The 16,529-nt window shown below is 42.4% G+C and overlaps 1 protein-coding gene across 5 annotated transcripts in view; it reads right to left on the reverse strand.

Annotated features, from left to right (window-relative positions):
• Window positions 1–16,529, reverse strand: part of UBR4 (ubiquitin protein ligase E3 component n-recognin 4) — a 119,602-nt gene that overhangs the window by 96,222 nt on the left and 6,851 nt on the right. For all 5 annotated transcript variants that reach the window (XM_038376453.2, XM_038376457.2, XM_043500215.1 and 2 more), the window contains exons 3-22: window positions 15,665–15,768; window positions 14,558–14,687; window positions 14,291–14,430; window positions 13,516–13,618; window positions 12,603–12,744; window positions 12,313–12,437; window positions 10,911–11,035; window positions 9,827–9,886; window positions 9,526–9,716; window positions 8,567–8,666; window positions 8,346–8,483; window positions 7,739–7,856; window positions 7,115–7,302; window positions 6,243–6,402; window positions 6,013–6,098; window positions 4,456–4,625; window positions 3,333–3,615; window positions 2,290–2,422; window positions 1,666–1,745; window positions 714–842 (exon numbers count right to left, since the gene is read on the reverse strand). In XM_038376453.2, coding sequence (XP_038232381.1) covers window positions 714–842; window positions 1,666–1,745; window positions 2,290–2,422; window positions 3,333–3,615; window positions 4,456–4,625; window positions 6,013–6,098; window positions 6,243–6,402; window positions 7,115–7,302; window positions 7,739–7,856; window positions 8,346–8,483; window positions 8,567–8,666; window positions 9,526–9,716; window positions 9,827–9,886; window positions 10,911–11,035; window positions 12,313–12,437; window positions 12,603–12,744; window positions 13,516–13,618; window positions 14,291–14,430; window positions 14,558–14,687; window positions 15,665–15,768 — 2,705 coding nt within the window. The remainder of the gene's footprint in view (window positions 1–713; window positions 843–1,665; window positions 1,746–2,289; window positions 2,423–3,332; window positions 3,616–4,455; window positions 4,626–6,012; window positions 6,099–6,242; window positions 6,403–7,114; window positions 7,303–7,738; window positions 7,857–8,345; window positions 8,484–8,566; window positions 8,667–9,525; window positions 9,717–9,826; window positions 9,887–10,910; window positions 11,036–12,312; window positions 12,438–12,602; window positions 12,745–13,515; window positions 13,619–14,290; window positions 14,431–14,557; window positions 14,688–15,664; window positions 15,769–16,529) is intronic.

Consider the following 16,529-nt stretch of genomic DNA (forward strand, 5'->3'; position numbering starts at 1 on the left):
AGATGAAAAGGTCCAAATTATTCCTTTAGGCATCTGGAAAAGCTTGAAGCAGACACTGAATTATAAGCCAGACACAGGAGTGCATCTTGTTATTGACGGTCACAGGATGGGATGGCCTTTAAAGGGAGGTGGTCTTAACTCTACCTATAACTAATTAGCTGCCATTCAGGTGACAGGTTTGAGGTCAGGGATCATATGATAGATGACCAGGTGACTTGCAGGCTTTCAGATAAAAGGCCAGCAAGCAGCTCAGTTAAGGGAGAGAAACCTGCAGGGAGTAGGAAGGCTGCTGCAGGAGATCCAAAATCAGGAGAAAGGATCTGGAAGGGGAATCTTCACACCAATGAGGCATGGGGAGGTGCAGAAGCTTTACAAGGAATGGACTGTAAGACAGGCCAGGCAGGCCAAGGAATGGACTGTAAGACAGGCCAGGTAATTAATCTGTTTTGGTTTGAATAAACTCCTCCCTGAAGGAAGTGACTGAATTTCTGCCATTACTGGGAGCATACTACTTGATGCACTGGCTAATGAGGAGTTGGCCCACCAGTTTACATTGACAAAATATAAGACAACTGTTTACCAGGAAAATTTTAAGCTCCAAAATCCAGTTTAGCAACTATAGCCCAGACTCTCTGTATAAAATGCAGCAGCATGGAGCCATTCTCTTTTCTCAGCAGGGAGAATGTTATAGCAACACATACATATGCCCTTACCAGTGCAGTGACGTTTTTGTTTTCCTTCCTCCTGAGTATATCAAACTGGGATCCAGCCGCAAGTAGTGAGGTCAGGGCTGCATAAAGCTCATCATACTTCACTGTCCTAGAGAACAGGACCTCACAAACCTATTGAAAAAGCCAAATCAGAATTGTTTCCTCCTTGGTTACATAGATTCCCATCCATAGCTAGTTCAGATCCTCTCCCAAATATACTAAAAACACCACACACACTCCCAGCAAAATAACCCCAAAGTGTGTCAATTGCTGCTTTTCCCAGTCAGAGTCTCAAAGATGCTTTAAATGTGTGCAAGAAAGGAACACCTTTTGGAGGTACAAACAGGAACCTTGTTGGATGGGGCAATTTACCATATACACCAATATGTTATTTTCTCTTTTGAGCTGCAGAAATAAGAACTCTAGTGAGCAAAGACAGCAGGTGTAAAAAAGCCATAAGGAACATGGGGCAAACTGATGGGGAGACAACTCCACAGCTGACACATTTCTAGAAGCGCTGAGAGGTAACTTGAATATGAGGAAACTCTTGGCATTGGCACATCTGACAGAATCAAGCTACTACAGAGACAGAAAAGTTCTTATCTCTTTTCAGTCGCAGTTTACTTCTATGCAACACAGGTGGACGTTATATATCCCACTGGGCAAATCACTGCAATAATATATGGGCTAGGTGAGCTGGGATTATTTCACCAAATATCAGCTTTCGAGTTAGGATTTGTGCACTATTTAACTATTCAGTATTCAAACTCTTTGTTTATTGTCTTATACTAACATCTATTCAGCTAATACACACAGTTCTTTTTTAATGCGGTACTAAATGAAATCCCTGGGCACCTTTTGTCTCGCGTCGCAATTACAGTGCCGGACATTTTCTACGCTGGTTTCCCTAATGTAATACAGGCTCAGAGAAAGTCTTTAAAGAAATTCCAGGTACCATGTTATCTAGGCGGTTCAGGTCATCTTCCGACGCTTCTGGTGACAGGATGCAGTAGAATCTGGGCTGTGGAACTGCATCTGGGACACAGATACCAAAAGTTAAAATGTAACCGTTGAAGAGATTAACAATGCTGCTGGCATATCATCACTCGTAATTTTTTTTCCCTCAAAGACAACAAGTCACCTAAGGCTAGAGTAAAAATCTGCTAAACAGATGATGTATGCGTTACATATATACCCATAAAAGGAGGCATAGATTAACTGAGTGATGCATGTCTAGCATTTGAGTACTTTTTCCATTTTAAAGTAAACATTACAAAAACTGTATCATATTCCTAAACCTATATAGCGTATGAGTAAAGCATGTTTTGTTCAATAAACAATGGCTGAGCAATGCTAGAGGTCTGCAGGTTTCCTCCATCTCCCCTTCTGTGTAAAATTACAAGTAACTTATTCACAAGAAGCCTGGTATTTAGTCTAATGTGTCTTAAACCACACTCCAACGTCCTGAAAGGGACTTCTGACTTCACGCTGCAGCACCACATGCTGGAGCACTCATTTATTATGCAACCACGACCCCACGGCTAGGAGTAAAATTTTACTGAACAACTTCCCTTCTGACCTGATGAGCAGTGTTTGGTCCAGTTTTCTTCCACTTCTTTAAATCCATGATATAGAGGGACAGAGATTCTTCTACTACTATCCTGGGATCCACTCACCCAACCAATAGGTTGGGTTAGCAGGTTATACTGTACCTATGTAAAAAACGCACAGAAAACAAGGCAGGCTGGTTAGAAGAAAAATATACAATCCCCCCCCCCCCCCCACTAAAACACATGGACTTTCCCAACTTGTGAGGAGTCAGAGATAGCACTGAGCACACAGCTGAAGACTCTCTCATACTTTTCAGCCAGTGGAGTAAGACTACTGTCAAGATACTAAGGAGATACTCCAGAGAATAGTCTACAAAACATTGGCATCTCATTAATCTGGAACAGTGCCAAAGACTGAAACAAAGCAACAGAGATGAGCTAAACCCAAAGAACTTTACCTGAAGGGTATTTGAGAATACACACAATAGTAAAAAGGCACTTTTAGGCCTCTATTCTTATTAGAAACAAGGCAGGTTTACTGCTCTGGGCTTTGCCATACTCGTAACCCATGCTGCCCAGCATGTATTTATTTAGAGCAGTCGTTATGCCTGAGTACAAAGCCACATAACACTCCACCCAAACCAGCTGCTGGAAATTAACAGCTCCAATTGTGTTGCTAACTGGATGTAACCTTGCATGCGGTTAGTGAAATCAGAACAAGGAGTTACTGGAAATGCCAAAAGGGAGACACACAGGAACAGGAATACAACAAGGAGACTACTTGTTATAGAAAAGGAGTACTTGTGGCACCTTAGAAACTAACAAATTTATTAGAGCATAAGCTTTCGTGAGCTACAGCTCACTTCATCGGATGCATTTGCATCCGATGAAGTGAGCTGTAGCTCACGAAAGCTTATGCTCTAATAAATTTGTTAGTCTCTAAGGTGCCACAAGTACTCCTTTTCTTTTTGCAAATACAGACTAACACGGCTGCTACTCTGATACTTGTTATAGGTCATTGCTAAGTGATTATTTGATTAAGCAATGGAAATATGCCTCCTCAATCCCTTACCTGCTCAAACAGGTATACAGGAACTTTGGAATACTGATGAAGCAGGTAGTCAAACACCAGAAGAAGACGAGCCAGGATAAGGGGCACAGACTGCAGCTGGGAGTCCATGTTCACAGTCAGTTCCAAGATGGTCTGGATACAGAGGGTCAAGATAGACCTGCGGCCTCTCTCTGAGAAGTTGTGGAAAATAAGCAACAGCAGCTGGAGGTGCTCAATATTCAGATCGTCTGTGTCATTAGGAAGAGTTCCCTGCTGAGCATTTTGTTTCAGTGTGCCCACAAACCTGCCAGCAACAGGGAAGAGGTTCAGTAAGAAGTTTGTTCTTTTGAAGAGTGATCCATAGATCACACTATTGTGAGGGGACTTTCCCTGAAGCAAGCTCACTGATTCAGATGCACATTTTAATAATGATTTCTTTCTACTTGATCAAGCAGTGCAACTAGAGTTTTGTTTCTGACCTCAGTCTTACTATGTGAATATTGAGATTTCACAAATTAACCATAACTTCACTGAAGGATGCATTAAAGTGAGACTGTGGAAGAGACTTTATGCCCTATATAAACAAAAACAGCAAAAAACTTTTCAAGAGTAATATAACAAGCTAAAAAAGAGAAAGATGTGCATTTGCCCCAGGAGGAAAGGCTGTAAGTCAGCCAGACTATTGTACACATTTCACATTTAAAAGCAAGTACATAGGGGTCAAGGCTTGGCAGAAAGGAACTCACATACCACAATAATGGGCTTGATATGAGGCACCAAAAGAATGTGATTATTGCCTTTTCTTTTTAAAATCAGTGCTACTGGAGCAGTCTATACTCTACTCATCGAGTCTTGATACTTTGATAAGTGTTCTCATCCCCTATTTTCATCCAGGGGCTGAATTTTCCTGTCTAAGGCATTTTTGAAGAACTCTATCTTTCCCACTCCTCCCCAAACAAATAAACCAGATCTTCCAAGCTTTACATCCTTCCCCTCTAGGATTTTTCTAGTTTTTTTTAAAGACAAAATGTCTGGTCATTGGATTAATCTGTCCAACAGAAAATACCATCTCCTAAGAAGTTAGCGGTCATGGGAGAGAGCAGGTCACTTATTTTTAGTCATGATATATAGAACATTTTCTTACCTCTCCCAAACTTTAAGGCATTCTGGGACATCAGGGTCTCCCTGAGCACTGGCTTTGTGCTGCCAGATAAGGAGAAGCCGAGACAGCACAGACAGACTCTGAGGATGGATGTACAGAGGCCATGGTCCTTCAGAGAAAGGAGCTATCCCCAGCTGCTGTAGAAGAGTGTTCTGGCACAAGACAACAGATACACAGTTGAGAGGAAAGCCTTACATGTTGGTTTAAGTAATTACAAGACTTCAACAATCCAGAAGTGATAATAAACGCTAGGGCTCTAAGTGGATATATATAGGGTTAATTTTGTGGTATTTCACCTCTGGAAGGTCACGTTATTTGGCACATGTACTAAGTAAAATATGGCATAGGTACCAAGTGAAAAGATGCAGAGGGATTTTGTTCTTTTTTTATTAAAGCCTCCATCTACACCATAGGGGACTTTTGTTACATTAAAAAGTCTAGAAAAAATATCATGAGTCCTGCTCACTTATGAGACCCAATACTGGCAGAAGAGATGGTGGTTTGGCAGAATGGTAGACAGATTTGCAGAGTCTATAGTTACTCTTCCTGACATTAATCATGTATCCTATTTCACTGTCAAAAGCTAAAACTCAGGTATCCTTAAGACTGGGGGGATATGGGGAGAAAAAACACAAAAAAATACCACCAAAGGAGAACAGACTGGTACTTTTATTGTGCCACAAAAACAGGAACACATGGACATGTGAAAAGAGAGATTTCACCTGAAACCACTGATCTGAAGCTCTTTAAACTCTAATTACATCAATTAAGTATGCTAAACACCAATGCAAGAGGTTAACTAGCGCCAATACAGTCTCTGGAAGGCCCTTCACTCACTACCTCTTTATTGGCCAGACTGTGTTTAAGTGCCACGTCTCCAGTAAATTCTAACCAGAACCGGAGAGGTCATCCCCACTCTAACACTCCATTTCTACTGAGTGAAGTTATGCTCGCTCTCTGTTCACGTGTGTCAAAAACATAGATTTAAAAAAAGAGTAACTACAAAAAAATTACTTCAAAAAAATTCAAAGAAAAAGTCAACAAAAGGCATAGGGTTTTGATACACTACTTTAACAGATTTACAAACCCTCTTCTTATGGCATTAAGCTTGGTCAGTACGTGTCCTGACAAAGGAACCTTTCATATACTAAAGCAAAAGAGATCAAATCATAAAAAGCCAGGCAGGAAATTCCTACAGTAAAATGCACATTCAGAACGATTCTTTGAAACTAACAGCATCCTAGACATGGAGAATTATTCAATTTTCCCTTTAAACATCTCTGGAGTTAAGGAGACTAATTCATAACCCCTTACAAATGAGTGTTGATGCAGACTGCTGCTCTCCAACTGTTTTCATTCTGGGGACTATTCTGTAGAAAAAGCATCGCCTCAAGAAGTATCTCCTCTGCCAGCCCCACAATACCCCATTGCTTGGTGTTCAAAAGGGGCTCTACAGTGAGAAGCACGGATGTACTAACATAGAATGTATTCTCCATGTAAATTCAACACCAGACAAATGCTTTAATATTACATCCTAACCTGCAAGGTAGGAGACTGTAGGTCCGAGGTCACCAAGGAATGGTTGAAGTGATACAATGCAGCAGCAAATTCCTCATCTGACGTGCCTGCAACACAAATGAAATTATGTCAATTACTACTACAGCTCTACTTGGAGAGCCATGATCCCAACACTGGACAAAGAAAACCCATGTAAAGTAGAACTCCCCCATCCTAGACGTTCCCTGAGTAAAGAAGTTCTGCTCGCTCACCCTTCAGCCCATCTTTGTCCACTTCCTTGATGATGCTAGCCAGTGTGGCCATGTGCTGCTCTGAAAGAGACACACTCAGGTAGTTGCGAATGAAGTTGTTCTTGGAGTTCAGCATGGAGGAAGTAATGAAGTTCAGAATATTGGAAGCCAGGCTTAAAAACTAGAAGGAAGAAAGAGAAATGCATCTATCTTAGAAACACCAAAATCCAATAGTGGTCAAAGAAACACTACACAAAAAAACCTCTTTGCTAGATAATTCACCACCCAGCTACACTCTTCCTCCATTACAAGCCAATAATTAGAGTTCAGATTTACTTCTCTCTTCTCATTACAATTAGATTGCTGTACATCCACTCTGCTTGTCTGCCATTACACAGTTTCTAGTCTTCAAGACAAACCCACTGGGATGAGTGGTTCTCCCATTCAGCTGGTATTTCATATAGATGTCTAAAGAGCTTGCAAATCCATTATCTTGCTTAACATCAACATTCATTTTCACTATTACCCAAAGGAATGGTTTGTCTGACAAAGTGCAGTTAACATTTTCATTTATAATTTTGCCCTCACATTTCCTCATCCCCTCCAACCTAAATCGATATTATCTTAATTATTCTCTCCCTTGACAGCAGCCATTATTAATATGTACCTCCAGATAGAGTAATGCAAAACAACTCTTTCTGAAGCCAAGATTTTTGGCAATCAGATCCATGGCCATTCACCCTCTACCCCAGCTAGCCAGAGACTCTCAAATCAGCAATATAATAAAATGCCTGGATTTAAACTGCTAAATGCTAGACTAAGAAGCCTCTTTGGCCACTGTTCAGTGCCACATCTTACCAATCACATAATTCATCACAGAGATCATAGCATACCAATTCTGGGTCCTTTCGGCTGGCCAGAATGTTTCCATTCTCCCCAGTAGTCTGTTTGTTGGGGCTTTTCACTCTAGGGGAGCTCTCCAGGGGAGGTGGGGGAGGTGGCGGGGGTGGGGCCACTTTCTCTTTACTTGGAGAAATTGTTTCTTCAAACCATTGTCCAAGGATGGGTTCACTGTCATCATCTAATAAAGAGGACATGGAAAACAATGATACAGATCCAAAATGACATTGCTTCTACCAGCTAGTTCACTAAGGAGCCCAGTAAATGGCAATACCAGCAGCCCTACAACTTCACCTTCTCTTTCAATCACAAGGCCAATGAGTTCTATCTTCATTTGGCAGGGACTCCCCTTTGAGGGGGGAGAATTCTCAGTCTTCCTCAAAGTTCCATTTGGAGCAGATACTGCCAACCCTGTAACGCTGGGGGGCCGACTTCAGTACCTACAGAGCATAACTGGTATTTCTTTTTGCCCACTGATCCTAACAAATGAGTTTAATTCTTAAGCACCACAGTGTAATCCAGTCCTGGGAGATAAAAGTTTAGTGCACAGGCTTCCATTATGTTGAAAAATAAAAAGTGTAAGACCTAGAGTTAAGATGCTTGCTGAAAACTATTACCCTGGCTGCTCTCCTCTTCAGTGCTGCTGAAGTCATCCTCATAGTACGTATTAGAATCAGTAGAGGCACTTGCATCACTGCTCATGGAACCCTTTCTCTGACGTTGCAAGACACAAGCCTTAAAAGAATAGGAGGGCAAGTTAAACCACAACAGATAAGAACAGACTTACTTTCAAATCCTCATCATTTATTTTTTTATTCCCTTCTACTATAGTTCTGCTCAAATTGCTTACTGGCATTGCTATCAAGACTTTCTTCTAAATTACGTCCATCATTTTCTGGGGTGGTTAACACAGAGCCCACACAAAGACATTTTGCGTAACAGTTGAAACATGAAGACTCCCCTTCTGTACACAGAACCATTATTCTCTTAGTTCACTGGGAGCACCTGAGAACAGAGTCTGTCATAGTCACATCCTCTCCTATGCTATAAAATGGGAGACATCCAATTCCTGGTTGGTAACTTGCAACATTTATAAGCAAACACAGTTTTAAGTTCTTCTGCTTAGCATGTTAGTTGATACTTGCAATCGGATCTTTCCACGCAACTCTCGCTGTTTAACTGAGAGAAGTTCCACAATAGAACTATCAACGTGCCATCTCCTACCTTTCTATAAGAAGTGGAGAGCAAAGTCAGCAGCAGATTAGTGAGCGGTACGGAATCGATCAGACGTTGAATTCTCTGAATTGATGTGCTCTGAGCCATGACATTCAGCACTGCTGGGGGACCATCAGTCTCCCACCCCTAGGGGACAGCATCAAAGGACGGTTTAAAGCATGTTCCAATGAAGAAGACTATTTAAGAAAATCAGAATGCCACCTTCTCACCTTGTGTAGTGCCTCCACCTGCAGATCTTGAAAGAGGGATGTTAAGAGTTTGATGGCATGATTTGCTAACACCACTGACAGAACACCAAACCCTTGATGTCTGCAGAAAAAGAAAAGGTCTTGGTATTAATATTTTAATCGCTACTCTAATGCTATCTACTTGACTTCTATAGGAACTGCCAAAGAATTACCAACTCAATCTCTCCATTTTACATCACTGTCTCCTCTGAGGTCTTTAATCCAAACAGTGAACTGTTAGAGTATCAGGAACATTGCCTGATGCTTATAGCAATTACTTTTACGTCTCATTTGCAATACCAGCCAGACCAAGTATATACAATTTAAATTCCACAATAAGTGGAATAGGAAAATTAATTTTACCATTTAGTTCAAGTGAAAATAATAATTCATTTGAAAATATTCTTCCACCTGAGGGCAAGGCTGACACATTCTTACTACCCCACAACTGCATCTGCTACTGTAGAGAATCATGAATTGACTGGGGAAGGGGAGGCTCACTAAAGGGTGCCAAACCGTGCTAGACAGAAATCTAGGTTCTGCTCACCCTATGGTACACAATGCCTCATCCGCTCCAATACAAGATATATTCGCTGCACCCTGAGAAAGTACCTGGCGCTAAGCCTGAAGTGGAATCTTCATATTCCTCTACAGATTAAAAAAAAAACCCTCCTCTTACTAAGTACTAGCTAAAAAATAGGCACAATATAATTTGTGCAAAATTAACAGAGCAATTTCTCAGTTATCTCACTCAGTTTAAACTGAAAGGGAAGAAAACAGGAGAAAAGAATATGAAGGGATTGATTATGAAGGTGGGGTGGGTAGGTGCAGGAAGTCTCCTCAAGAAGACAACCACACTCAGGAGTAACAGCCACAGCATAACAGAACAATACCACAGTGATATGCGTAAACTGATTAACTTAGTGGAGGTAGTCACATACCCTTTCCCAGGTCCCAACTTGGGAGACCCAACTCCCTCTTTGGTACGAGCAATAATGTCTCTGACTCGAAGAGCAGCCAATGGGTCTTTCTCCTTTCCCTTATCAGCCAGGGCAGTGGGGTTGAGGTTCAAGATGAGGAAGAGGCTGTTGAGCAAACACCAGGCCCCAAGCAGCTGGAAATTCTGATAATGCTAGCATTCGAACAGTGAAAAAACCAGACACACCAATGTAAATCCAACTGACCAAATGCACCACCACAGTTACAACAAAGAAAAGGTTCCTGGTGGGATCCGATTATTACCTCTCCCCCTGCACGGCGCGAGTTGCTGATGGCTTGACCAATCATTTCATAGATTTCAAGCTGTAAGTAAAACCAAAAACCCTTGTAATCTTGCAGTGTTCTATTAGACAAGTCACTAAACTATTCCACGTACTACTCAAACACCCTTCTCTGAAGCTTGCTCAGTTCCACTCCACAGTAATCCTCCCCACTGCAAACTCACAGATATTACTAGCTTATATTGGTATCAATCTTTCTTCAGGTGTCAGCAAGTCCAGTGCCAGGGACCAAGAGAAGCCAACAGTGATTCAAACAGTTAAAACTGGTAGGCACTTCCATGTGAAAGACCTAAACTGAGTTTCCTTCTAGTCTTTTGGTACGCTCACACCTTGAATACTGCATGCAGATGTGGTCGCCCCATCTCAGTAAAAGATATATTAGAATTGGAAAAGGTTCAGAAAAGGGCAACAAAAGTTATTAGGGGTATAGAATGGCTTCCGTATGAGGAGAGATAAATAAGACGGACTTTTCAGCTTAGAAAAGAGGCGACTAAGGGGGATATGATAGAGGTCTACAAAATCATGAGAGGTATACAGAAAGTAAATAAGGAAGTGTTATTTACTCCTTCTCATAATACAAGAACAAGGAGCCACCAAATGAAATTAATAGGTAGAAGGTTTAAAACAAACACAAAGTATTTTTTCATGTAACACACTGTCAACCTCTGGAACTCCTTGCCAGAGGGTGTTGTGAAGGCCAATATTATAACGGGGTTCAAAAGGGAGCTAGATAGATTAATGGAAGATAACCATTGATGGACCTATTAGTCAGGATGGGCAGGAATGGTGTTCCTAGCCTCTGTTTGCCAGAAGCTGGGACTGGGTGACAGGGGATGGATCACTTTATGATAACCTGTCTGTTCATTCCCTTTGGGGCACCTGCCACTGGCCACTGTCAGAGGACAGGATACTGGGCTTGATGGACCTTTGGTCTGACCCAGGATGGCCATTCTTATGTCATGTTCCTTTGCATCCTTGACAAAAATAAAGTGAAAGCAAGACAACTCCTCTCCCTTAAGCAGTTGCATTCCACTCCATCAACTTACACATTTCTGTACAATGGTGGCAGCATCATTTTCGTAATCATCTTCTTTAGAACTTGTGGATCCAGTTCGTACCTGCTGGATGCTGCCCACGTGGAGGATTGCCATGCATGTTGCCACACTCACACCTGATGAGAGAAGAGGGCAAAGGACCACATTACAGCTAAGAGCTGACCTTGGAAATCTATATTCCTGTTCACTTACACTACAGCCAGCAGTGCGGAAACTACACATGGAGTTGATTAGGCCAGGAATATTCACCATTCCAGTTGGCAGAAGAGAGGATAATTTCAGTTACTCTAAAACCAAGTTACATATAACCTAATACTCAGGAGGGAATCCGATGTAGCAGAAATTATTAATAGAGAATACTTTACACACTCATTACATTCTCATAATTCTGGGGCGCATACACACACTTGGGAGACAGGGCTGAATTCTAGATATAACTAGCAAATCGAAAGGATAAACTCTGAGACACATTCTAAGCCCTGAACAACAAAGCAAAGCAGAAAAGGTGAATGACGACAACTAAGGAAGTGTTTCATTACTGAACTTGTGCATCCCAAGGATGGGTTTGCAAGGACTGCCAACACTACCCAATGCGCTCTCAGTCACAGAAACTCTGCATTAGCCCTGTCCATGGACATTTTGGTGACATTACAACAATTTCCTGCTTAACCTGAACACAATACTACCAGGTTTACAAAAAGGAAAGGGCACTCTTGGTTCCTAGTGCTATGGACTGGGAGCAAACCCCTAGGAATTCAGCATGCCTCTTAGATTCATAGATACTAAGGTCAGAAGGGACCATTCTGATCATCTAGTCCGATCTCCTGCACAGCGCAGGCCACAGAATCTCACCCACCCACTCCTATGAAAAACCTCACCCATGTCTGAGCTATTGAAGTCCTTAAATCATGGTTCAAAGACTTCAAGGAGCAGAGAAGCCTCCCTCAAGTCAACCATGCCTCTTGCTCCATCCAATCAAAGTCAGCCTTCAAGGAGTGTCCTGTTCAGTCCTCCCTCAGTTTAGGTTGGATATTAGGAAAAACTTTTTCACTAGGAGGGTGGTGAAACACTGGAATGCATTACCTAGGGAGGTGGTGGAATCTCCTTCCTTAGAAGTTTTTAAGGTCAGGCTTGACAAAGCCCTGGCTGGGATGATTTAGTTGGGGATTGGTCCTGCTTTGAGCAGGGGGTGTGACTAGATGACCTCCTGAGGTCCCTTCCAACCCTGATATTCTATGATTCTATGAAGGAAGGAGGTCATTGTTTGCGTCTCAAAGGTGCAGGTTACAAAGCAGAGGAAATGCAGAGCTACTCGGGGCTCCAGGGAGAGTGGGGAGAGAGAAAAGACTTTTGATCTCTAGAAACATGATGCTACCAAAGGACATTAACTCACCTGCATAAAGGCAGCTGAGGGCAAGAACAGTCACATCCTGCAGCCGTGTGGGAGTCAGGGGCTCCAACACAGGGAGAGACAAAGTATCCAATGCCATGGTCACATCTATCACCAGTGAATGAAAGCTATAACCACAATTGAAAGTTAAGAAAAGCACATTACACTCTGGAGAGGATTTTCTGGCATCAATAGAAGACAGACAGTGGCCAGTACTGTATCACTTATACATTTGCACTCTCTCATATAACATACCCAATATAAACAAAGGAAGAAAAATTGAAATCTCTCACCCATTGCGGACTGCAGTAGCATCTGCTACAGTGGCTGGCATTATGAAAAACGAGTTGGCCGACACTGCATCCTGAAATCGATTTATGTATCGCAAAAAGTAAGGGAGGTTCAGACACACTCGCAGCAACTTTTCAGAGCCACCTATCACACATAAATCAGAAAAAAAATGGGCTATTGTTTTACCTTTGTTGTTCCACTGGATGGCTTTAAAACTAGAATTAAGGTGACAGAGTGTATGAGCCATGGGCTTAAATCAGTGGGGATAAAATTTTCCCCATATTTCACCTGTGGCATTATCTTTAAAATGAATGCAGTTGCAATTTGTTGTGAGGAAATATAGGGATGGCACCACAGTTCAGATAATTGGGATAAAGAAACTTAAGTTAAAAATCTAGTTTAAATGCACCACAGGATAGCAGCCAAAAAAGTAACAGAAAATGTTTGTGTGGCTATATGGAAGGTCTCATGCTCATCTTGTGTGGTACATAAGACCTAACTTATGCAGTAGCGACTCCCAACCCCATCACTCATGCCAGGTCAATATGCCATCCCTTGTCATTTTACACTGCCTTTTTTCTATGTATCAAAGCTATTTGCATAAAAGTAAAATCATCATCTTCATCCTGTTCCTAACAAACAAGTATCCACATCACAGCCACCAACTTTACTGGCAATCTCAATGCAGGGACAAAGCACTGAGTGGGTCTTGGAGGAAGAACTGAACCTCCACCCATAGAGCTAGTTCCTTCAGGTTAGGGATGGCAGGGTGTAATATAGGGCAGGCTTGCACTATCGTTACCCATGCTGCATCTCTGCAGTAGAGGACTTCAAGCTGCAGGGCTCACATTCTGGGACCTTCCAAGAACACTTTTTATTAATTAATAATAATAATTATTAAAAGCTCATTCTTACCAAGCTCTTGCAGGCTGGCTACATTCTGAGCAATGAATATACTTTTGGTCTTTGCCGCAGAGGCTTGATCTGTGGATGTCTGATTATCACTTTCTCCTTCCACCTAATAAACAAGCAGACGTTAAATACAGCAGTGGTTCTCAACCAGGGGTCCAGGGCCCCCTGAGGGGCCACAAGCAGGTTTCAGGGGGTCCGCCAAGCAAGGCCAGCATTAGACACGCTGCAGCCCAGGGCAGAAAGCCAAAGCCCCAGCACATGGAGTTGAAGTCCAGGGCCCCCGAGTCCCACCACCCGGGGCTGAAGCCTGAGCAATGTAGCTTTGCGGGGACCCCTGCGGCGTGAGTACCCAGGCAATTGCCATGATTGCTACTCCCTAATGCTGGCTCTGGCTTTTATATGCAGAAAACCAGTTGTGGCACAGTTGGGCTGTGGAGAACTCCTGAAATACAGGACAACCAGCATCTGAAAATGGGGTATTACTGCAGGTCTCTTTATGGGAGCAAGACTGATCTGCAACGCAACACAACTCAACGAGGAGCCACACCTCCATAGATGTTAGCTTTCCATACTGTGATAAATCAATCACCAAAAGATTTACCATACTTTCCTCCACCCCATTGACACTTACCCACATGCAAATGAGATTTAACCAGTGCAGAAGAGTATATATATTAGAAGCTCCCTGTTCATCTCCTATAGCCTTCTGCCCACCCCCCTATGCTCACACCAGTAGTATTAGGAACATGGCACTTCTAGTCTAAGGCTGTTTGTTCACCTGGGTGTCTGGAGCAAGACATGGTGATGCTGGCACTCTAGGGTTGAAAACTGATGTCAGTTGATTCAGGAAGTTCATCTGCACCTCTTTCTGTCGCAGTTCAGGGTTCACTGGAGAGGCCAACTCTTTCTGATCCTCCACTGCAGGTTCAGAAGGAGAGTGTCATTCCACATGTCAAGGGTAGGAAGAGTGCAGTGCTTTGTATACCCAAGGAAAGTACTGCACTGAAACAACAAGCATGTGCTAAGATTACATTGAAGCACTTACCATCAGAGAGGGTTTTGATGGTCTGAGGCAGCTTGGCTGATTTCATCATTGCTGTGAAAGTAATAATTTCAGTTCTGTCCAGGCGGCTGCAGCCAGTGCAGAGCCCCTTTATCAGCAGAATCAGGTGTTTCTACAAAAAGAAGGACACCAAATCAAATCCAAGTGCTCTTGTTCCCTATTTTTCCCTCAACATTGATTCCCTCTGGAGCACCTGGCATTGGCCCCTGTCAGAAGACAGGATACTGGGGTAGATGGACCTTTCTCTGACCCAGTGTGGCCGTTCTTATGTTCCCCTCACAGACCAAAGCTGGTCTCTCATCTAGGAGCATGGAAGGGAATGAACAGCAGATAAGAGAGCAGCCAGGACTTGAATCCTCTCCCTGATACGGAACAGCACTTGGAGAAGCAATCTTTCCGATAGTGCACTCGGGCTCAGAACAAGTAAGCGATCACCCTGTGTCTGAGCCGCAAAAGCCAATTTACCTTTAGGATTTTAATTGATTGTGAAACTCAGCAACTTGTTTTCTTTTTGTGGAAGAGAAAAACTCTCTGTAGGAGGAGAACACATGACCAGAGAAGAGTTTGTTTCTTACACAAGAAGAACAAATGAGTTGGCAATGCGAAAGCATCTCTCAAGATCACTATATTAAAGTAAAGCAGAGAAAACAGAAAATCAGAATGGATGTTCAGAGTTAATTTTGCTCCTTGAAGTCTATTTAATCACAAATCTGCAGGCAACACTCATCTTAAAGCCTGCACACAGGAATTCTGGAAAAAGAAGGCATTAACAAGGAAGATCCAGTAGGTTACAAGTACCATGTGTCGCAGGCAGGCAAGGGACGGTGGATTAGGTCACTTTCCATCCCTGCAGAAGCATTTCCTGTCTCTCTCCTTTTTCCTTCCCCCACTGCAACCCCTACCCAACTGAGGATAGTGTTACAAGTCTTACCCTTCTAGGGCACTAAATCTTAAATATTTCTAGAATAACTTTGCATCTTGCAACAGCTCCCAGAATTACACTAGAGCAGACACTATGAAAGAAGAAGCCATGAACCCTTTCTCTGATACAGTTTTGCTTCCAGTCTCAAAATCCACCCTTCTACTCACCTGTGAAACAGCACATGCCTCATCTGGGTTTTCAAGTCGCAGTAGTGAGAATTCGATCAGAACTTTACAAGCAGCTGCCACAGACTGCAGCTGGTTCCTGGGTACTACAAAAGTAAAAAGCTTGTATCATTTAACCCCACCTTCCGAGAGTTAAATCACTGGAATACATTCTTAACTATTCTGAAGAAAACAGTGCGCAAGAGAGAGAGACAAGAGAGGGTCTGATTCCAATACTCTTATAAATAGCACCTCACTCCATATTTAGTCCCAGTAACTTCAACAGAACCACTTGCAGAAAAACATTGAATTGATAGAAGATTAAGTTTAGTCTATTTCTTTATTAGACAATAATATACAAGGAACATCTGTAAAGCAAGAATAATCATCTATACAGGTGTAAAGGCCACCATAGATACAAGGGATACTATAATAGTATTTAGTATCAGAGGGCTAGCTGAGTTAGTCTGGATCTGTAAAAGCAGCAAAGAGTCCTGTGGCACCTTCTTGACTAACAGATGTATTGGAGCATAAGCTTTCGTGGGTGAATACCCACTTCGTCGGATCCATGTAGTGGAAATTTCCAGAGGAAGGTATAAATTGCATAGTTATACCTGCCTCTGGAAATTTCCACTACATGCATCCAACGAAGTGGGTATTCACCCACGAAAGCTTATGCTCCAATACGTCTGTTAGTCTATAAGGTGCCACAGGACTCTTTTCCGCTATAATAGCATTTGCTATTTTGCATTACAATGACACTAAAAGGCTTCAATAAATGAGAAAAGTCATAAAGCAAAGAGTTCACCATTAGTTTTGTATTAGAGTTCACTTCAATGCCTAGATCCTTAGGGCTGTGCTTCCCCCA

Source organism: Dermochelys coriacea, chromosome 18, assembly GCF_009764565.3.
Source record: "Dermochelys coriacea isolate rDerCor1 chromosome 18, rDerCor1.pri.v4, whole genome shotgun sequence".
NCBI lineage: Eukaryota > Metazoa > Chordata > Testudines > Dermochelyidae > Dermochelys > Dermochelys coriacea.